Genomic DNA, 24,426 nt, shown 5'->3' on the forward strand with positions numbered 1-24,426 from the left:
CCTTTCAAAACATAAAGACAAGTTTTTCATTCATTTCATACCTCTGCAGACTTCAGTAGACTTTAATCTACTGAGGAAGATATTGTCAAGCACAAATTATCCAGGACTATGCAAAAAGGTCTAAAAAGGAAATAAATAACCAGTTTCCTTAGGTTTGATCTACTGCACAACCCATTAGGAAAAAAAAAAAAGAGTGTTTTTGAATGATGGCAGCTAAAGAAAAAACCCTCAAGAAGCCAAGGTTAATTTAAGAGCTATCAATAATTCAACATTGCATAGTGAAATAGGAAAACTTGCAAGACAAAATTATAAACCATCAAGTATCTCAAAATTGTAGTGCAAGTTTTAATCAAAATGTAAATACAAATACAAAATTAATGAGGTTACCTCATGTGGTGGAAATGCTGCCTCATACGTTCCATTGTTTAGTAATCTATTAATACCTAAAAAGAAAGAAATGCAGAAGTTCCAGTGATATTTTTTCAATATAGATTTAGCTTTAAACACGGAGAATCTTCATGTCACAAAAGGAGAATGCAACTTCCTATTAGGTAATCAGGATGCTGTTAAATACGAAAATCATCAGTAGACCCACCAGGTGGGGGTCTTACGATTCCTCAAACTCTCTGGCTCTGTTAAACTACAGCATTCTGAAGGTCAGTGTCTGCAACTTTTCTTTCACAGTTGGGTGCCTGTGCCAGATCAAATGTGAGAGAGTGGTCACACTCTTGTATTAACCAGAGCACAGGATACAGGTTTTATGGGTGATCAGATGATCTGGTGTGCACACAGTGAGAGACACAGAGAGAATATCCTGTTACTTTTAAATATGAACCAGCTGAAGGAGTTTGTGTCAGATCAGAGCTCTGCTAGAGCATTCTGGATCCATTCCTAGAGACCTCCTAAAACCAGATTTGTTCTGCTATCAAAGTTCTTTATAAAAAATAAGGATTAAACAACCTTAATAATAACAAAACGATTCAGTAGCCTGTGAGGACATACCTGTGTAGCCAAGTTGACCTAAGTAGTAAATTCTCATGGCAGATTTCTGATCTATCCATTCAAACAAAGAAATTACACTAATTATAAGATGAAACCTGTCACCATCACCTTCAATAGCATTCAACTTCATCCCTCAGTTTCTATGATTTTCTTACCACTGCTTTTCTCCCAGAAACTCAAGCAACAACATTTTGTAATTGCTATCATCTTTATAAGCATGCATCTATGCTAAATTTTTAATTCCTACAGACAAACAGAAGATCATACATATATACTCTCTTAATAGCAAATGAAAATGAATAACTGGACTTTCTGAAATATAGAGTTTATATAATAAGATAATAAGAGTAATAAGAGCGTTGGCAAAAACTGGATTTAGTCTTCAAGTTTAGCCTTTAAATTGTCTCTGAACTGCATGGAGACATGAGATAATTGAAGTGTAGTTCTGATCTATTCTGCTGGAAAGGGACTGCTGGGTCGTAGCAGTTCTTGGTCAGTCCTAGAAGACTCATGTCAGTTCTCTGAGGTCTAAGTTATCTCACTTATGGCTCTTGATCACATGAAGCTATTATAATCTCTTCAATTTAGGAAATGAGTATTAAGGTGAAAACAATTGCTAATATTCACTGAGTTATTTCATGGAACAATTGCATGCAGCATACATTCAACTGTATTACTGGTTGAACAAAGATTTCAAGGGATGGCAAAATTAAACTTTACTCCGCTAAATAGTTTCTCAAGCAAGCACAGATATAAAATTTTCATAGCTTCAGGCTAGGAAAAAAATATAGCATTCTCACCCATTTTGGATTTTCCATCCTCATACTTGGTTCTCTGTAGCATGTGATGCACAATTCTACTTCTTGTGGAGTTGCTGAAGAAGCTGTCTTTATTGTTTATGGTAAAGCTATTGAAATAATGGATATCTTTTAATACTCAAAACAATACATAGGTGCTGAAACATAGCTGCTCTGTGTGTTTTTTCTTACAGTGATTTGTTGTAGCTTTACACTTGTTGGTTATTCACAAAACACAAAATTTGACATTCTTCAAGCACCTTCTCAGACCTTCTCAAGAAATTGTCATTAGCACAGATTGTTGGGAAAACAGAAAATAAAATATAGTTTTTTCCAAACTGTCCTACTGCCCAGGTAATTTTCATTCTGGATATACATTTGAAGAGACAACAATGACAAAAAATACTCTTCAGAAGTAGTGATCATTCTGAAATTCATGACATAACTGAGAGATCTGAGTACAAAACTACTACTACCACCATTCAGGGAGAAATAATAATTGTCTCCAAGCACCAGATGCTTGAGGAGCAGCTCTGCAACTTCCTCCCCTCAGAAAATCCTAAGATAGAGCCAAATATCACAAATAGCCTTTCCCAGATGGCTCAGGATTCTGAATGCCAGAAATGTGACATGTAGGAGCTTTTCCCTTCTCAGCTGTGCCAAAGGTGACACTATTGGAGTTCATCACATCAGCTGAGCACATTTAAAAACTGCACCATGAACGAGCAACTGAACCGATGCAATATAATTAATTAGTAAAAAAAAACCCTGAGATAATAATGCAATTATTCTACCTTCCTACAGTGAAGTCAGTCTGCCTGCACACAGCTTCTTTACTGAGAAGAAAAAAACCTATTTACCCTAACTTATGTTTTTCCCTTCATGTGAACTTCCCTCTCCTAAATAAGTATCACAAAATAATTGTAAAATAAACAGCTAGAACTTCAAGACTTCTGCTGTTTTGTTGCCTAAAAAATTTGTAACACAGTTAAACTAGATCAAATGAGCACATTGATGTGATTATACAGTTTTTCTCCAGAGTATATATATTTATTCTCTCACAGACAACAGCATTTTTAAAATGCACAGCTGACAGCAAAAACCCTGACAGTGTATTCCGCCCATTTCCAGGTGTTCCCAGTTTCAACAGCTTTCTTAGGTTTTGCCTAAGTAAAACATGTAATCAAGGTAAGCAAATTTGAGCAAATATTTGCATTTTGTAATGTAATGGAAAAAAAAACCAAACTTCTAAACCAAAAAAGTGGCGGTCATTTTTCAGTCAACCTTTTGCCTGTAGTGCTAGCTGTAACCAAATAACAATACCAAATCACAAGTAACAGAGAGCAGATTTTTTGCTTTAAGAGTAAATTCCATAGAAAATACCAGACATGATACCGGGTATTTGCCAGTGACCATCTGTTAATGGCTGCCTCTATGGGACTTGCTGAGCAGAGAGAAAATAGAAAACCCTTCTGGTCTGTGGAGCTGCATTTCCAGTTCCAACACTTACTGGTGGATGCGTGCACGGCTAAAGGGTGCTGTGTAGCAATCTGTTTCCTCAAGATCTGGTAGGGCCTCCTTATCAAGCTTCATTGGATTTCTAGGCAACCAACTTTTCAGCTCTCTCATATTCCTCTGCAAACTGAGAAAATAACAAATGTAAATTTGCACGCTCTTCTCCACTTGCTGTTTCTATATCCGTCATTGACTATTCAGTGACATCATAATAGAGATGCAATGAAAACAGGCCATTTCCTTACTTTACCTTAGGAAACAGTATAGTGATATAACAAATGAAGCAAAAGCTATACTACCTGCAGTTCTCTAAAAATTGGCATTGTAACACAAACAGAACATTTTTTTTTTAAATTTCTGATTAGATCATATACTGGTAAATGAAAGGCTTTCTTCCACTGGCATTTTGACTAAACAGTATCTCAGGACAGTGTCCATAGATGGAATAATACACTGCAGTATAGTTTATTTTCAAGCAAATGCTTAAATTTATCTTATTCCTCTGATTTTATACACCTTGTTGGCCTGCATTTTTCTTATATTGGACTGCAATAACTGTGTTAAAGAGTAGGTCTCATTACAGAATGATGTCTTACAACACCAGAATCACACAAGAGATACTGGAAAAAAGAAAAAAAAAAAAAAAGGGGGATTTTTAGGTAAATATTTCCCCCATAATATTTTTCAGCAGGATGTGGGCCTCACTCAACGCCAACGTGTGCCTGACGTATAGAGAGCCACAAGAAGTGTAACGCTAAGTGCATGATTTTTGTTGGAGATAAATACAGAATCCCTCTGTTAAGCAGAAGCAGAGTTCTCCATTTCCTAATTAAAGTGAGCACACAGGAAATTGTGCTCAGGCAGCCGAGACGCTTTTGTGGAAATGTGACCCTTATTATCCACAAAAGCAGTGAAAGTTCTACCCATATCTAACACCGTGTCAGAGAGAAAACAAAGCCAAATGTGGGATCATCATTTCAAATTTACATTTAAAATTCTCAATATCTTCTTGCTACATGTTTACTAAGGTGTTGGTGCACACTATCTATTTAATTGTTCTGCTCTTGAGGGAAACACTTGATACTAAGCGTTATGAGAAACAGAACTCATATGAACTGTGGTCATAAAGCTGAAACAGAAAACAATTCCCACACAGATGCATCCTTTCTCAAACAATATCTTATCATGCAAGATAATTATCTTAATAGTTTCAGTGGAAGCTCTTCCAGCACAAAGTTACACACTGTATATCTAAGAAGTTTTCATGTGATTGTCTTCTTTTATTTTCCTGTTCTCAACATGCTGATTTTTACTATATTTTTAAACAGGCAGATATGCAGATCCATCAGGAAGAAGAACAATGCATCTGATATCAGATTCTATACTGCGAAATTATTTTAGACTACCTGATGTAAAAAGCATTGACCATTTTTACTTTCCAAAATCTGAAAAAAAAAAATAAAAAAAAATGTATTTGATAGTAATTATTTTAAAGAAATCAGCTTTGCCAACATGCTCATATTGCCCCTATCATTGTTGTGATAGGACGAGAGGAAATGGTTTCAACAACCTTTCTGCTCAATGATGAACAGAATTGGAATAAACTAAGTACAAAAATCCCTGCAGATTATGTCTACTCAGCAGATGCCAGTGGAAAGAAGCACTATGTAAGTGAATTTGGTGTGCTCAGAACTAATCTAACATGATGAGGCATCTACTGTGGAGTTTCAAGGAGTTAAGGCAGCTTCATATACAGCACCTCCATATTGAGATGTTATATGTACAGCGGTGATCTTCTGTCACTTTTTCACTCTTCAACCACACTGACTTAAAGGAGCAATTATTTCTCCTTGTGAAACTGCTACTGGGATTCTCTGACTAGAAACCACAGTTACAATGGAATGAGACACCAAAACTGAGCAACTGCTCATATAGGATATTTTGACATCAGTCAGTACCCAGCAATTTCTTCTGTGTTTGCCTCTCTTATTCTGACAAAAAAAAAAACAAAACAAGAGGTTCTACTAGTCTTGTTGAGAAGTAAGGTACCTTAGCTGGCTTTGGGATGTCTGATAGGGCAGATACAAGATCAATTTAAGACCATAACTTTATGCAAATAAATAAATGGGGAGAGAGATACCATGTAGATATCACGTAGAAGAAAAACAGTCTATCAGTAAGTGTCACATTCACCCTCATTGTTTTAAGAATGCTCCTAATAATCTTTTACAGACTTAAAGACGTGTATACATACACATCTATCGTACTGCACTGATAGATTCAGAGAAACATATATATCACAGTAAGGTCTGATGTAACAGCATTACCCGTATTCTTAACCATGGAAACTCAGTAGCTTTAAAATTTTACCTTTGATCCACAAAGATTTAAATCTACATTCCCCATCCTACCTCTTGTAAGCTGCACTTAGCTTAGAAATGTTCAGAAATACCTGATAAATTACAGAGAAGTTAAACCTGAAAAGATTTAAGATGCAAAACGACAATGACAGCAGCAAAAGTGAGAATGATGAGATGTGTGTCAGCAATTTTAAAGTTAGCTTTTTCCCCCCAGATTTCTGCACCTGACTGTACAAAATGCCAGAGAAAATATATTTAAAAAACAAGAGCCCCGAATTCTGGTTAAATCACAGGTAAAAAACACTTGTCTCAAATGTAAATTCAACCTGGCATTAAAATTGTTTACTACTTGGTTCACAGGTACTGCATGACTTCAACAACATGTTTCAGACATCTGTCCTTCTAAATAAGGAAGACAAATTTGTTTAATACCTAGGACTCACCAGATGGATTTTAAATAAAATAACTTTGCAGTAAGCTCGGTTAATTTTGCCTTTGCATTACAAAGCACATCACTTTTTCATAATGCACACTAAAATGGAGCAAGCATGTGGATGATTGGAAAGAGGAAAAATGCAGTTGTAAATTTATGTTATAGGTTGTTTCATTTTAACGTATTTTACTTGTTTATGTATTTTGTCTTACTTTGATGTTCAGCAGTACATTGCCTATTTTTGCTAACTGATTACTTTCCAAACTGTTACCATGAGACCCTGCAAATTGCTCATGGAAAATAATGAGAACTCTTCATCATCTAAAGTAACAGCAGGAGAACCAAAATTGAATGTAATTTAAAGATTCATCTCAAGAAAACCCAGAACATAAAACTGTTTCAGGAGATTTCCCTTGTAAACATTTTTTCATATATTTTCCACAGGCAATTAGGATTTACAAGACTTCATGACACCTGACTAAAGCAGGAGGGAGCAGTTACAGTTCCCCAGCTCCCCCAGGCTCCTCCTGCTGCACTCACTCCCCTCCTAGCTGCCAGGAGCAACTGGAGATGAGGTTGGCATCCACTGCTATGGCTGGATGACTTTCAGTAAGGAGATCCATTTACAGTAATGGCAGAGTCAAAGGTTGAGAGGTTGGACTGTTAGACCAGGTGACCTGGGAGGTCTTTTCCAATCCTGGTGATTCTGTGAGAGCTCAGAGAGTGAAAGGTCTTCTTCTACTGCAGCAAAAACATTACTGTCGGCTATCAAATAAAAAATTCAAACCAGCCTTCAAAGCATGTCATTGATTTAATCCTGCTCAACAGCATGCATATGAGAGATGATACATTTGCACCTCTAAAGAAATAGCTGACTACAGAATTTAGACTGAAGACATGCACTCAAAAGTAGCTTACATGCTAAAGAAACATCTCTCAGTAGGAGCAGACGTAACCGTAGAGCTGGATTCAGTATGAAATCCTTGCTGCCAGGAAAAGGGTCACTTTTTTTCCTGGCATAAGAACATCTGCATTTCTAAAATGAGAACTGGCAAAACTTTAAAGTACTGCATCTTGTTACAGATGAATATTTTAACACTTGGAGCTAACATATTTTGAGTTTTCAGTGAAATAATCTGATGTTCCAAGTTTCCTGGATAAATTTACAACTGCAAATGGATTTTATTTAGCTGGGTGACTATTTGACAAAATTAGAAGCTACACATCACCCACCAACCTGCCCATGGTTTTGCTCCTCCAGTCAGTGTAATAACATTTTTTCCTGAAAGAACAGCAAAAATCAGCTGAAAATAATCAAGCAAGAGACAGTTGAAAAGGACATATACACTAGGAAAAGAACACCAGGCAATACAAAACGTGCATTTTCATAGACAGAAAGATGAAAAACAGTTTAAAAAGTAAACTGAAACAGAGTATTTTCAAACCTGAAATTTGCTCCTCAGAGAAATTTACATTTCAGCTACATATTGTAGCTAATAATATCTGATCAGGGATTCATTCATAAGACAACCATTAGACAGTGTTCAAATGCTGCTGTGTTTGTATCCATTTCATGTCTTCTACATATGTCGTACATAAAACTTGCCTAAATCCTTTCATCTTGTACAGTGTTCATTTATTTAGGAGGAATGAAAACAAGTTTATGTAGACACATTAACATGAAGGCTTGACATTATTGTCAGTTAGTAGTTTATTCTCCCTCATCCTTCATTCTAACCCACATAAAAATGGCTTTCCCATTCTGGATATGTATGTAAATCTCCATCAGATGATAAATTCAACCAGAACCAAGAGAGGTAACAAGATTTGCAACTGCCCATCTGGACAGTATTTGAGATTCATTAAGATACACCAAAATAACAAATTTATCTGTCTAGCAGTCTGCAGGCTGTTGGCAGCCTGATGCTTGGTACAGCTAGGTAGAGTTGTAAGTGAAACCAAAAAGAATTATTACAGCATCTGTAGACATCAGATTTATTGATTTATTTTTCAAAGCTTCCAATGTTCCACTTAAATCACTCTTAGCTCTTTTGCACAAATGGAGCCCAGTTACAACCAGAAACAACTTATTTCTTCACTGTACACAAGGATAACTTATGTTTCACAAGAGATACTTGTGGACACTGAGAAAATGAGCCTTTTTGTGGGTTTAGAACCATCTCAGTTTCTCCTGATGCATAGTTCACAATAATAATAATAATAATAATAATAATAATAATAATAATAATAATAATGATAATAATAATGTCATGATTTAAACATTGTCCTAACATAAATTAGTTTTGAAAGCATTCACATTTATTATATTTGAAGGCAACAGTGATTCCTGCAGTGTTTTGAAATGCTAGAAAAAAATTCCATCTCATATTGCTTATATTATGCATATTACGTATCCACCAACATATTTAGGCATCATGCCATGCAAAAATTGAGTTCTAGGATGCTGGTTAGTCCTTTGGTTGTGCAAAAAATTGTTACTTCTCAGTAAAAGAGATTTTTCTTAACATATATAATAACTCTGTAGATTGTGTTTGCATTCCTGCATTCAGCAGAATAAACCCAAGAAGTCTGAGTCCAGTTCAGGAGACTTATTTGTCATGTATTATTCATTTATGATACTGATACTTGGCGTTGTAAGGACCATAACCAAAAGCCAAATTTTTGCAACGCTGAACAAGTTGATACATTCCCTGCATTGAAACACTGCCGGGAAGGTTAAGTTCTCTTCAGTTATGTATCCAAAACAGACAGAAGCTGCTGATTATTCTGATAAAGTCAAACAGAAATAATCTGTTCTTAGGACTAGTTCATTGCAATTATGGTATGATTTGAGCTTCCCCTGCCCACTGAATGAGGAAAATAGCTCAGGAAACAATAGGGCCATTGAGTTTAGAAAAGTTAAATAAGCAAGCTCAAGACTTAAAACAAAATAAGGACAGTGCTTCTGACAGAACGTGAAGCTACATACTACAATGTGCAACTGTAGGGTGTTGTTATGGAAGAGCACTTGGCTACTTCTGCATCCATGAAAAGGCCAACAGAGGTTAATAAAAACAAAGATGAACACAAATTCTGTTTCAGCATGTCAGTAAACCACAGACTTCTGGAAATACAGAAGGTATCATGAAATGCTGTTCTGCTTCTGTAGTCAATGTCCCACACTGGCTGCTGGCAAAGCAAGATGGACCTCTGTTCTAATCTGAGTCTACTTTGCTTCACTATTGTGTTCAATTTTAATTTAAAAAGTGCAATTAAAGGACTAGCTTATTTGAAATATTCACACAAGTTTTAGCTTGCAATCTCACTTTAATTCTTCTTTAAATCCTCTAGAAGAGAAAAAGGAATGGTGATCAAGCGCTTACCACTCATAGAGCTGTAGGTGGGCAGTGGGCTTCTTTCTGACCAGTAGCGTTTTACACTACAGCAAACTAGCAAGGTGAAACACTGAATACAAACACAACTATGAGCAGCTTACAAATAAAGCAGTCTTCTGAAAGTTGACTGTTTTTTCTTTTTTTTTCTGAAGATCCCTACAGATCTACGAAGTTGTTAAAATGACAAAGAATTCAAACCCAACTTTTGTGATGGCAAGTATTGAAAGCAAGAAAGAAGTACTTCTGGAATGGGAATTTAGATTGTCTATGTATTTGTGTACACATACGCAAACATTCAGTGCTATATTTAAAATGTAGACAAGAATCATTCAAATTAGGGGAGCTCAAATGGCACTATAATAATATTCTTAAGCACTCATTAGATGACTGTTGCAGAAAATATTTTTTAATGGAAAGGACTTTGAACACTTAATGGGATGATGTGAAAACTCAGAATATAACTGGGTATTTGAAACCAGATTTGAGCTAAAGATGCTTCAAAATGACTAAGTTTCTGGCTTAGGACCAATGCAAGGGAGCCACATTATGGGGTAAGAAAGATAGAGAATTTGGCAATTTAAGTGAAAAAGGAGTTCTGCAAGGGAATTTTGCATGAGTCACACAGGTTTACAGCACACAACAAAGCTTTTCTCTCTTCAGAAGAACAACATGCATTGAATTGAAAATAAACACTTAAACCTTTTAAAATCTCAGTGTTATTACGGGAGATATTGACTGTTCCAATAATAGTTACTGCAAAAAAGGCACAAGGAATTTGTTTAGCACAGACAAGGAACTGAGCATTAAAGTAACTAATATCATTTTTTTAAAAATGTATTTTAAGCAATAAATTACAAGTTCGTTAAAATAGTTTCCACCGTACCTGAAAGGCATCCTGATGTTCATTCTTTCTGCATATTTGCACAGCGTCTCCCATGGACAGTGAATTTTAACAAACATGATATCGCTGTTCGTTACAGCTGGCTGCAAAAAGTGGCAACAAATAAACACATATTGATAACTTGATCCCACGAGGCACTCACACTTCTAAATACTTAAGGTCAAATTTCATCATGAAGCATCGATGCAAGCCTGAAAACGTCACAAGTGCTGAGACAGACAATAGAAAATGAACAGCTTCCATCCCACCCCAAATCCTGTCATAGAAGTGAACAAGAAACTGCCATAAAGAAAGGACAGTTCTTATAAACCTAGCTGAAGTAGAGAAAGGCTTAATGCATCAAAATAATTTCAGATGAGCCCTTTTGAGATCCCTCAATTCGTCTCACGTTTAAGGAGAATAGTGCAATGGTGCTCAGCTGTTAGAACCATAAGACAAACCTGCAGATCCCAGTCTGCCAAAACAGAAAATCCAGAAAAAATTAAGTGTGATGACAGTTATCAACTTCAAATGTGATCCGTGTATGATTTTTTTCCCCATAAAATTATGAGGAATATTCTACAGAAATGTTTTATATCACCTATTTATATGAATACAAACAAGAGTTTCAACATCAAATGTTCCTGTATTAATCTTTTTTTTTAATCGGTATTTCAATGTTAAACTCCTCTCCCAAATGTATTTGCTTGAGTTTTTCATAATCAAACATTTTGGTAGAGCTGAGTCTGAAAAAAGCCTCCCTAAGACTTGAATTATACCAGGTTTGGTAAGCAACGATAGAGGAAAATTCAGAGAATAAAATGAATTTTAAGTGCTCAAAATTCTGCCCATCAGTGCCATAAGGTCACGTCAAAGTTATGCAATACTGCTTCTAGGATTTCATTTTTCTCCAAAGACAAGAATAGAAAGAATAATACTGGAAAGCCGTTTCAATAGCTGGATATTTAGAATCGCTATCTTATACAAGCACATTTTGTCTGAAATGTCAGTGCCTCTAAATTGACTCCAGCTGAAGATCGTTCCTATTTCAGTAAGTATCTGAAAGTCATTTTTTTTTTTTTCCTATTAGACTCAAAATAATGTTTAAAAACTTAAAAATAATTTAATAAAACTTCCAGGCCAGTTATTTACAAATCTTCGACGTGCTATATTGCTATTGTAAGGACTTGCTAGCAGTTAAAACATTATTGCTTTCACATGGAACATGTAAAGCAATTCTACCAAGTTGAGCTAGAGAAAATAATCAAGGTAAAAGACACATGAACTACAGGAACTTACTTTAGAAAAGACTAAATACATGTCTTTTTATCAGTAATTCAAAAAACAGTAAAATTTCAAGGCTGGATGTTTCCTTCCTTTTTATATTAATATTCTCAGTACTGTTATCCTAATCACAACAGCTTCACATCCTTTTGAAATAGTTTTTCACATTTCATGGCAGAAGTACCCAAAAAAAGTGCAATACAGAGCAGCATTAAAACTAAGACACAGAAAGAAATGGAAAAGACACACACGGACACAAACACATATTTCTTTTTTTCTGACAACACGGAGAACAATTTAAAAATATATATTTATATGAAAGGCTGATTGTGAGCATTAGATAAAAATATTAATTAATCCCTATAGTATCAGCAACTTTATTAGGAACCCAATTAGGAACCTAAAGGGATATTAATTTGGACTCTTGGGAAAACAAGCTATTACAGATCAGAGCAAAGCTGACAAAATCATTCTTTAATGTAAAAAAAGAAATCCTTAATAATATTCAAAGTTCTTAGTGTTTAAAGGTTTCAGCATGCAAAGAAAAAGGGGGTTAAAAGTGAGACTTGGCATGACTTCTGATATTTCATTAAGTATGGCTAGAATAAAAGGCTGGCTTTTTGCTTGTTTGCTTGTTTTTCTAATTGCATTCCAGAAAATTTGGAAGCCTGCCAAGTAGCACATAAATTGTAAACTATTCTAGCTTAAAGAACTCAATACAGACATGGAAGCTAGGGATGGATTAACTTGTCATCATTACTCCTTTAAAATTATAGGGAGATTAAATAGGCATTCTGTATCAATACATAGGGGTTATATATTAAGGTGACGACATGGGTTACTGAAATTTCTTCTGTTTTGAAAGTGTAAGGAGTTGGATGTTCCCCTGTGTACTGCACTACATCTATTTAGAAGTGATTTTACAGTGGGGGATGCGTGTGAGTGTATGTACACATATAAGTGTGCATGAGCAAGACACATTGCACAACTGTCAAATTACTGTTATTATTAGGTTGGATATCAGGAGAAAGTTCTTTCCTATGAGAGTGGTGAGGTGCTGGAACAGGCTGCCCTGAGAGGCTGTGGATGCCCCATCCCTGGAGGTGTTTAAGGCCAAGTTGGATGGGGCCCTGGGCAGCCTGGTCTAGTATTAAATGGGGAGGTTGGCAGCCCTGCCTGCTGCAGGGGGGTTGATGGGATCCCTTCCAACCCAAGCCATTCTATGATTCTATGATTAATATATTAGCACTGAACAGAGGAACAAGCCTGACCAGAAAGACTTGTAAATCATCAAGAATAAGTTTAGTCCAGCAAGACAGCATTGCAAAGTTTGCTTTATACCACATCAACTAAAAACTCACCTCTCGTTCTAACATCAGCCCTTCTGCTCTCAAATTCTTCTCAAATGTGCTTCTTTTTTCTACCTGTAGACTTGACTTTTTGTAGACCAGGATGTAATCAATGCGTTTCTTGCCATCTTTGAAGAAGAGGCCTGAAGATGCCATGGCATCAGTCTGGAGAAGATAAAATTAAAGTCTGTTAAATATGGCATTCATAAAGATGAACGGATCCATCACAAGTTCCCTGTAACACAGCACTTCCTGAAGCACAGAAATGTCCACATATCCAGAGGACGAATATATAAAGAACAAGTCACCAGAACAGGCAGTTCTTCCGCATTGGTTGTTCAGGAGTTCAAGTCAATTAGAACAGAACAAACTGAAATAACTGTACAACAACCACAATCTAGCCATTTCTGTCAGCAGTGCAAAAATCCTACAATTTTTATCTAGTGTGTATAGATATGAACGCTTCTAATACTTGCTTTCCTATCAGAATTAATAAAACTGAAAGGTAAGGAAATTAAGCCAAGCTTGGTACCTGGAAAATTTTATAAAACAATCTTATTTTTTTCCTGAAGAAAAATAATTTCAAAAAATTAAAAAGGAAACACTAATGATGAGGACGTTTTCTCAGATATCCCAGCTGAAGTCCTTTTGCAATGTCATGTTAGCAATGCTTAAATCTCGTCTAGTTCCTTCCCACCACGCTTGTAAACGCAACGGATCCTCTGATTCAATATGGAAAAGCCCGCTTTACACAGTGCTGCTACAAGCTATTTTTACAGTCTGTGTTTTGCATGATTCAGAATAGACAGTGACTATATCAACTGGTGTCAGCCTATGAAGAGTCTGAAATTTGAAAAGGCAAACTGAGAAACAGCTGCCGTCTTCTGGGAGGCTGCAGCACCATTTCAACACAGCAGTCTGTCCAGAACATGTATGAGAGTTTTAAGGAAAATGCATCACACTCACCATCACAAGTCTATTGACGATGCATTACTTTTTATCAGCTGGATTGTTTCTCATGGAATTGTATCTTATTTGAATTGTTTGAGATAAAACTCAGTCATTAATAAAACTCAGCCATACCCAATAGTTACTCTCTCCTTTGATAAGTGGAACCATGTGCTGGTGTGCCAGCAGCAGAGATACTGGATACCAGCTTGTTTGTTTGTGCAAGGTGTTTTATATTTTAATACTCCCATATACCTCACAGCTAACTTTCTGCATGATCAGTGTTTCTGAGGTCCTCCCAGTCTGCAAAAAATGATGTTTATTCTTCCTTCTCTGCTTTCTTCCTTCCAGAACAACAACCAAGGAGCAATTCTCAGAGCACTCAATGCTACAAAATTGCATCAACACAGCTTTGGGAATATTATATCAGTGCAGTATGCTTCCATTTAAATACAATTAAGCTTTTTTTCTCCCCAGAAATTGTCTTTATTTTCTAGATGCAACTTTTCAAAGCAACCCACGAAAGCACTTATTATTTGCTCCAAAGTACATACCTGCTTATTTAATTTCAATAATGAATATGTAAATAGAAAATGGGTATTTGAGATCTAAACGTTGTCCTACTTGCCTGGAGCTGTGACTTTCATGCTGTGCTTCAATATGTTTACAGGAGCACTAAATCTCATCACTGACAAAGACAAACAAACAAACACAAATCCACAACAAAACAAGGCTTCTACTGGTGTTTGCTTTTTACTTCTAGATATCTGACCAAAACCAATACATTCAAATCTTACTCACAACAATGTAAACTTGCATTTGTTCTGTAAACAGAAAGGTGTTTTTAAAAGTATACTAGAAACCCAACTCACATTTTATATTATGACTAGAATAGTGCAGTCCTTATACACAGACCCATTTGTAAATAGAGCATTTTTAAAAAATGACATCTATGATACAGGAACCCTGTTTCTATACCATTCCACTCTTGAAAGACAAAATTCAACAGTAAAGCAGGGTTTATGGATTTTCTTACTTTTGCACAGCTTCCTGTGTTTTTACAGTTTGGATGTTGCTCATCCTCTGACATACTCTTTACTGGCATCACTGGCAGGCCTAACTACCCACTGTCTTACACCTCATTTTAATGAGGAAGACCAAGTGGGCATCCTTTTTCTGTCACCTTCAAATTGCTCCTTCATTCTTCAGCAGGTAGCTGCATGAGTCCCAAAAGTGCTTGCTTACAAATTTCCCTCACTGCTCACAAGTAATCTCTTATTTCCACTTCTACCCCTTATGTTCTCTATCTACTTCTACCACTCTTCTTTGCCAGAACCCACTCAATTTCTGTAATTCTTGTAATGACTAGCAGATAAGAATGATGCTTTGGGGTAGCAATGCAGTATTCCAGCATAAGCATTTCACAAAAGCTGACTTGAATTGGCTTCTTTTTATGTTCCATGAAGTTGGCAAAACAACAGGAAAAGCCTATCCAAAATTCCCCCGTGGGGAGAGATGATGTATATCTTACAGTTTCTGCTCATGCAATTTCTGTACAGACATTCTGCAAATTAAATCTCCCTTTAAGTAAGACACCTCTACCTTTCATTTGGACTAGACTTTCTAGACATTTTTCACCTTGCTCTTCTCTCCTGGAAAAAAACCTTTCTGCAAGAGCAAAGCGATCTATTTTTTCCTTCCTCAGATTAACAATGGTGCAAATATGCCCTCAGGTTCATCTGCACTGAACAGAAATCTCCAGGGGTAGTGTTCAATAAATTATGATCTGCACTGTCAGTAGAAAGAAATTTCCCATCTGTTCATCTCAGAACACTTTCAGAGGATCTGATTCTTACAGATGACAGACCGAAATGTGCAATAGTGAAGCCACTGCTACATTTGCTTTGCTGGTTTCCTTTCAATGAATGTAGTTCTGGAAGACCAGTGTCCACCTATGCTACCAGACGCAACTGGGACAGTGAAATAATTTATCTGGTGATGTTTATACACATTTATTATACATAATTTAACAGTGATTTCAGCTGATCTGAAGGGGCTCCATAATGTGTATGGAGACAAGAGAGCATCAATTTTAATCAAAGAGTTAATATTTCCTGTTTTACTTGGAAAACAGGTACAAAATCAGCCTGATCAATGTTTATATCAGCAGTAGCCACCTGATCACCTTTCCTACACTCAGAGTATGGCATGGAAACCTATTTATGTTTTGAGAATATTTGAGAAATTCTCCTTGGAGACTTGCTGCTAGAAAGGTACTATACAGGAACTGAGAAGGACTATTCTAATAAGCCATGTCGGGTTAAGCAATCAGCAGAACCTTTGGGCAATAATAACAGACTAAATGAAAGAGCCAGCATTTCTTAAAAGATTCAGTTCATTCGAAGAAAAAAACAGAATATAAGGCAGAAGAGAAACTTATACACCCCTTTCAGAAAACATCATCTTACAACATCTGAACAGCGTAATTCAGAAAACTGTGCACTGACACAACAATAAACTCTTGGAAAAATGCATGTTATTACGTTTTCAGCTTCCCAGTTGTGGTAAACTGGTTGTGCTTTACACTAGAAACCACAGATTCCCAAGGTATCTCCAGTGAAGTGCTAAATATGCCAAATTGGGTACACTGGTGATTGGCAGCAGATTTCTGGAAGTTATGTTAGTATGCGACAGAAGCAAAATGCAACAATTTTATGTGCTTTTAATAACAACATCCAGAATCCATATAGCATGCATCCCACCTTTCTGTAACCATAATGGTATTTCCATCACCAACTCACAGATCAGTTAGAAGGAGACAAATTTTAATTACAATCCTTGTTCCGAGTTCCTGGTTTTAAAGTTATGTAAGAAATAACTAAAAATGCTTCAAAATTCCATTGACAACGTTGACTTCATGTACAATCAATCTGTGGAGAAAAAAGCCTCACCAATAATGCCAACAACAGTTGACACTTTCTCAGCTGCATAGGTTGTCTGAGGTGATTGCCAAAATTCCTTCGTTTCAGAGAGGTAATATTGCCAGGTCTAATCATGTACAAGTTAAATATTGCCATTCTGTCAGAGTGCCCCTCTGCTGCCATCTGTTGCATGGCAACAACATGCAATGGAACATTGGTAGGAATGTTCAACCTCTACTGCCATACCACCAACATCTGCCTCTGATGTCATGGGACAACAAAACAAAACAGGAAGCATTACTTTCGGAGCAGCCATCATATATAATGGTCATATGAGAAACTATTTAATATTAAACATTTTGAAGCTAAATTAAAACCTTTTAATGTTCACCTTTGACATAAAAACGAAGCTCTGCATTGAAGTATCGTTCTCTTATCTTAAGCTTGCAATTTCAATCATTTCTACTCATCTGGCTAATTTTTTAGAAATAGTTTGTTGCATTTTCTATTTCTGCATTATTCTAGGGGATTAATAAATAGACATCTTAAATTATCTTGGCATTCATTTATACAGTGATATAGTACAAACAACAACTGGCCATTTACAAAGAAATTCAAGACATACATCAAATTGATGTATATCTAAACATGTCACTAATAATTCTAGTTCAAAGAGTAATAAGAAAACTTTTATCAAGGCAAAACCAAAGTACTTAACCATGAGTCTAACCTGCAAAAAGTCACATTTACTAGATTCTCCTTGTGTTTCTCTGATAATTTAGTTTATTCTTACTATCAACACTTAGTAAACAGAGTCTGACATGGATGAAATTGCTTAACTTGTTGTATTTATGCATAAGATTTTCATTAACATTACTTAATATTCAAGAGCAAAGCAGATAGCTGAAAAGCAGACCTTTACTAATAACATTTTAAGATCTGCTTCACATTTTCCTGAAATTTGAAGTAACGACCAAACAAAACACAATGAGAGTGCTAACCTGGCAGCATGTACAAAGTGACTCGGACTCAGCCCAGAGCAGGTTATTCTGACCCAAGATACATATATATATACAAGGGGAGACAACTTTTACTTTGGTGTGTAGCTCAGCCAGTGAACAGTCCGTGTTTCAATTTCTGAATTCAAGGACTTCACTTTCTAAAAAGAATCTAAGGTAGTTTCACATTTATAAGAACATCCAAGAACATCATTTCCCAGCCATAGCCAACAAAGGTAGGATTCAGTTACTTCGATGCCGACTGATATATCACACAAGAATTGAGACTCCACAGCACGATGTGTTTATTTTTCCTCTACAAAAGGTGATGAATTTCAACTGATCTCCATGTATGCTGTGGAATTTGGGTTTAAATTTGTAAAATTATGTAAAAGAAATTAAAGATATCAACAGAACACTATCTGTGATTGAAACTATAGGTGGACACACAAGGCTGAGTCTCAAAATTCTTCTTTAACATTTGAAAATTACTAAACTTTCTCCTCAAGATCTCTTTATTGCAAGGTGATGATGTTTGGAACAAAATTTATTTTCACCCTAAGATGGAATTAGATGTGAATTCTGACAACTAAAGTTGGAGGGGACCTCTGGAGATTATCTAGTGCGACTTACCAGTAATGACGTACCATATTAAAAGACGTCTTGTTGAGTAGCTTTTTTTTTTTTTCCTCTTTTCTTTTTTTTTTTTTTTTATTCCCACTAGGGAATTTGTGGAGAGAAAGGAACAATGTAATAAGAAAAAAGTAATTCTGTTACTGGAAATGGAAGCAGTGAATCTCAGTCTCTCTGATAACCCAATGTATGGCATTCAATGAAGATATGAAGAATAGAGGTAACTTTAAAGAAGATGTGAGAGAAGAACAAAAAAGCCTTCTGGCCTTCGGTAGATTGTTAGGTAAGGTGTAACTTACATGATTCTACTTTCACGTTCTACTTTCCTTAATATTAACACTTACATGAAGACAGAATGCCAGATGTCAAGGTCACTTAAACAATGCCTTGATAATGCACAGACTCAGCAGACAGAGCAGAAAAAAAACCTGCTGTGCACAAGAGAGCCATGAGTGCCAAAGCAACTGACAAAATCTCCACTGAAAGTAACAAAGCCAAGGAGCGCATGATGAATTTGTCCAGTATTATTCACTGATAATATGTTGAATCACAGTAAAAATGGAAGATAACTGTGGTAAACTATTTTGTATGCCTTAGTCATAAAGTTTAAAGGCATTCTTCTCCTGATTTCTGCAGCAAAATATTTATACCTCTGTCTAGCATCCTTGCTAAGAAGACTGAACTTCTTGTATCCAGATATGAGTAGTTCAATTGAGTATCCTTTTTGCCATCTAAAATCTTTTTATAATTTTAAAAAATTCAAATGATACATAAAATCTTGCTGAAAATATTTTGTACCATACAAAGTGGTAGCAGTTAATCTGTGAATACAGATTATTAGCCCCAGACATATCAGTAAATGTATCAGCATTCATTAGATGTAAGTAAACTAATTTGCTAATGAATGGTTGTTCTCACTGTTAATAGATTTTTCAAATTTATCCCTGTAGCAACTTAGTTGATAATAATATACTGCATACTGTTAGTACTTCCATTTTGCTAGTACTAACAGTGCATATAACAAACAGCAGGCATGTATTAAATCAATACTTCGCCTCAGCATCACCCTTCTATGGTGGCACCACCTTGCAGTAGAATTTTTGGTGAACAAAGATCTAGGAAAATATTGTAGAACAAGGAAATGTTTGAAGAAGAACAAAAGACAAGGAAATAGACTGAAATGAAGGCTATTTGCTTTCTTATGGAAGCTAACCAGTGAACATGTTCACTGACCTACTGCTGACACGCCAAACTTTTACAACCGCCACCATAAAGTTTATTGGCATGGAGTCTTCCAGGCTAATTAGGACAGCACAGAATATTCTGCAACATATAAAATGACTTCGTACTCTTGCAGTGAGTAACTGCTTAGGATAGAGGAGTGAGAGAAGAAGAATGTAGCATACAATCAAAACACGCTGGTAGTTAGATGCAAGGCAAGGAAAACAGTTCTCTGTAATTCTTTATCGCTTCAATTTTTAAGAGATGCTTTAGAGATATTAATAGATGAGTTCAGGGCTACCAAATCATGTATGAGACTGAAGTAGCCATGGAAACAATCTGAGGAACAAGAACTCATATGTGAACTTCTAAGTTAATGTAATTACCTATAAATGAACAGCTGCCCCATTGTCACCATAAGTAGAATGGTTATTTCCCATAAGAGAAACTTTTCTATCAACACAATTCACTAGCATTCATAAGATGTTATCAGGTAAAGAGATTACTGGCTGACTCATGAAAACCATCCTGCTGATTTTCGTTACTCATTCTCCTCCTTAGTATTGTTACCATGAACTTTGTGTAAATATCCGTGGTAATATTCACACTGAAAGATATTGTTACTTCAGTGGTTTGTGTCTACATTCAGAGCTTATGACTCAGCTCTCAGCTTTAAGTTTTCTTTGGAAATAGATGTTACTAACGTTAACTGCAACAGGCTTATTTCCAGAAACAGAGGTGAGATTCCTTAGTAATGCTTGCTCTGTTTCAGATCAAGCCTGTGACTCCAACAAAACATTTCACTGTTAGCACTTAACCACCTCCATTTGCTCTTTAGATCTAATAGGAAGACTTAAGTAGGAACCATACTGACAAGACTGCTGACATTTTCTTTTTTATTTTCTTTTTTAAACCTGTTTCTTTTGCTGTGGTAAAATTTCTTACTACTTTCCCTGCTATTCCTGAACTAATTTCAAAGATTCCTTTTTCTTCTTTTCATTTTTTTTTTCTTTTTTTCCTAAATGAAACCTTACAGCAGATGAGAACCACGCACTGAAAGCATAAACAGCTTTAGCTTGTGCTGCACTTGACCGTGTCATTCTATTCTGAGGTAATGACTTTATCTGTTATCATTCCTTTTAAACTTTATTTACTTTTATGTTAGTAGATTGCATTACCAGACTACTCCTTATCTATGAGACTCCTTTTGCTATTCTCCTTTCTAGCACATTGTTGTCAGATGACCACTTCTTGTTCTGATTTATACACTACAACAATTGTAATCGCCAAACCTTCTCTTTGAGCATGCATTCCTGACTTCCATGGAACACATGAGCAAGACAGATTGAGCGAAATAATGCACCTGAAATTAGAGATAAATTGTCAGGATTAGAACAGATGGCACAAATAAAGTTTAAGAAACTGTAACTCAATGTCATGCATTTAAACATGACAGCAATGGAAGGAGAAAAATCCCGCAAAAGCATGGAAAATAAAAAAAAATAAGATTGAAAAAATATTAATTCTGGAAATACATTTCATTTATTCAATTTTATTCGATTTATTCAATTTTTCCAAACCACCTATGTGAAATTTTTAAAAATGAATTATTTGCTTTGCAGAAGAAAGGAACAGACATGCTCAAAATTCAACAGAATCCAATTAAAAGCCTAAGCAATGTGTTTCAGGTTTTCACTGGTAGCTCTTTCAGTAATCACAGTAGTAATTTACACTGAACACAGTGAGTTTTACTCAAGTTGTATTGAATTTTCAGTGTTCTGACCAGCTAATTGGAAACAATTCTCCACATTTTAAGCATTCATTTATTTAAGATTTACTTAAAATTTTTACAAGTTACACAACATTTCCTGAGGCTGAAAGAGAACCTGCGTCAGATCCTATCCAACAACAAAGCTATTTTTTACATGCAGTATTATAGTGGATAGTGGTGGAAACACAAAAGGCTGTAAACTAGGCCACTGTACTGCCCTTCTTTGTACTTTCTGAGCCCATAGTGATAACATGGGAAAGTTTTCCTAAGAACCCCTTTCTTTATCTGTCCGGACTGCAAAAAACACTTCCTAGGGAAAAAATTCATCTGATTAAGGCCAGGAACACTAATGTAGTAAATAAACTGAAATGCAAGTGTAATTTCTCAAATATTCCCATCTTGCCACTATGCATGTAATAGCCATTGTTACCAAAATAATTCACTGCTACCGACTTCACTGCTTCAGTGGGCATCTTTAGCTTCCCATTTGAGTGACAAAATCTGTTTAGCTCACTTTCCTTTCTTAGAGAAATAGAACATTTCAAATATCAATCTTCCACTCAGGGACCTTCTCATTTCCTACGTTTCACTTGCAATTAACAATTAACCACTTATGTCATATTCTGTTCAGCTGTCACTTGCTGGCATTCCTCCGCATGAGATCCCTTGGCAGAGGGAAGTCGTGCTTTCTAAAGAATCTCTGTAGCAGTTTGTGCTGAAAACAAAGCAAATATGGATAACAAAGACAACTTTTTTAATGGGTCTGAACAACTCTTAGGTTGTCAATATGAAATTCATGTGGATTTTAAAATATCAGCCTACACTACAGAGGATTAAGAGTTATACATCACAATGAAGGAAATGAGTAAAGTAGATGATTACCAAGATTAATAAAGGAATCGAGGTGCTATTGTCTATATTATCTGATGTTTGTTAAGGTTTTAAAACTGCTGCGATGCAAGACAGATTTATGGAGAGCACACATCATGTATGCATGAATCACATCATCAATCACTAGACAATTCCCCCCAAAAATGTACATTGGCTTTCATCCTGCCAGAACTTTTGTTACTGCTTATCACTGAGACATTAACTGCAAACCATCATTTGTCCCTAAATCTCTCAGGTGCTAAACTTCCAAACCAAGCCTACATTAGAATCATGAGCAGAGAAGAATAATATGCTTTTAACTTTTGAGGCTGCATTAGGGCAGTATTTCTGATCTGGTTGATTGAGAAGACTTGTTTTTAATAATGCCAGCTGAATTTATTTGTATATGAGAGCACTTACCTCCTGCAAAGCTGTCTTCTCTCCTTTTCACTGCAACTTTCAACAGTCCCAAAAAGAAACCGAAGTTTCCTTTTGCTAGTTTTCTACCAATCTGAGCTAAGGGTTCCCTAGACAACTTCCACTAACTGCCAGAAAGATCTGTACGCTACTCCATAGGCAATACAGCAACCTCCTTTTCCACTGCAAGACTTATATAAATCTCCTCTGCCTTTTTCCTGTGGAGGCAGACAAACAGTAAACAGAAGGAGAATGTCTCATTTACAAGAAACGATATAAAAGCCAAAGGAAGCTTCCAAAGTGATTGCTATGATGAAAGTTGTTGTCAAGGCTAGAAGTCAGATGTGGCTTCAGAAGACTCAGAGAAGGTTTTTTCAGTGGGTCAGGATGTACAAAGGTTGAGATATAAAAATGGTATTTTTGTTTAAATTTAATACAAATACTAGGGGCCCCATGGAACTTTGAAAGAAAGTTAACTTGCTGGCTGCCTATAAACTTTATTTTAGCCCTGCATTCAGGGCTAGAGGAAAATAGAGTTATTTTGTGTTTTACATGAAAACTGAAGAATGTCTTGCTTTAAAAGATTGAGAAGGCTGTTACTAGACAGACATTATCTGTGACTAAACTTTTTCAGCTGCCTTATTGTCATAAAAAATAATTAATTATGTATAATATTCCTTAAATCCTGCAAATTTTGCATTCTGCATTTGTTTGTTACCTCACATTTAATGCAAAAGGCTTTGTCTGAGTACGTAATAAAAACAAACAATGTTCTGTTAAAAACAAAACAGACCTCCAGTAAAAAACCCGTAACCCTCCTCTGTCATTACTGAAGTGTCATTTCCCTGTCACAGGTTTCCAAGTCTATACACATCACTATCTATAAACTTATCTCAAAGTTATTAGATAACTATCACAATAAAAAAAAGCTTTTTATGAAAGCATCCAATGGTCAGTCTCAGAGATCATATTGACTGCTGTATGTCTTAGAGAATCCTGTAGTGAATACAATACATCGTGACTGAGAAAACAAGCTTCATATCAGTTAGAAGACTCATACCAAAACATGCATTCAGTGCTAAAATGACAAAATATGAAGGGCATGACGTATGTCAGAACTGTATAATGGCCTACTGAAAAGTGCAGTTTATGAGGAACAAATAATGTTAAAGAAATTTAGGCAGTTCTAGATCTGTAGAAAGTATTATTGACAGTTTTATATATCAAAAATTGAGAATCATTATTTAAAACTATACTGAAGAATACACAGTTTTCTAGTGCTTGAAGAAATAAATCACTCAGAACTTCGTGAGAATAAGTCATGTGTCTTATGTTTACAATAAACTATGCATGGTTCAGAGGAAAACCACAGATCTCTCAATCTAGAGAGAAAACAAAAACAAACCTATTTTAAGCTTAAAATTAATCATAATTCTTTGGCATTATAGTAGATGAACTCTAGAAGGAAATGAACTGAGATGAATCCTGTGATTAACTAATTACTAGCTGAGATTACTTGTTGGTTTTGTCGGTGAGATTTTTTTTTTCAATCCATGCTTGGAGACTTATGCTCTCAGTTCTGTGCATTGAGAGCCTAGAGTCTCTCAAATGGGACATTATAAACCATTACAA

General features: G+C 35.8%; 1 protein-coding gene across 5 annotated transcripts in view; it reads right to left on the bottom strand.

Moving 5' to 3' along the window:
- The window catches only part of ANO3 (anoctamin 3), a 172,054-nt gene that overhangs the window by 41,479 nt on the left and 106,149 nt on the right, over positions 1 to 24,426 (bottom strand). For 4 of the 5 annotated variants that reach the window (XM_090140177.1, XM_090140179.1, XM_090140181.1 and 1 more), the window contains 6 exons: positions 13,028 to 13,180; positions 10,386 to 10,486; positions 7,345 to 7,389; positions 3,310 to 3,441; positions 1,803 to 1,909; positions 388 to 443 (listed from right to left, as the gene is read on the bottom strand). In XM_090140177.1, coding sequence (XP_089996303.1) covers positions 388 to 443; positions 1,803 to 1,909; positions 3,310 to 3,441; positions 7,345 to 7,389; positions 10,386 to 10,486; positions 13,028 to 13,180 — 594 coding nt within the window. The remainder of the gene's footprint in view (positions 1 to 387; positions 444 to 1,802; positions 1,910 to 3,309; positions 3,442 to 7,344; positions 7,390 to 10,385; positions 10,487 to 13,027; positions 13,181 to 24,426) is intronic. The other variant, XM_090140178.1, reaches the window with a different exon arrangement.

This window comes from Phasianus colchicus, chromosome 5 (assembly GCF_987193195.1).
Source record: "Phasianus colchicus chromosome 5, bPhaCol1.hap1.1, whole genome shotgun sequence".
In the NCBI taxonomy this organism is placed as follows: Eukaryota; Metazoa; Chordata; class Aves; order Galliformes; family Phasianidae; genus Phasianus; species Phasianus colchicus.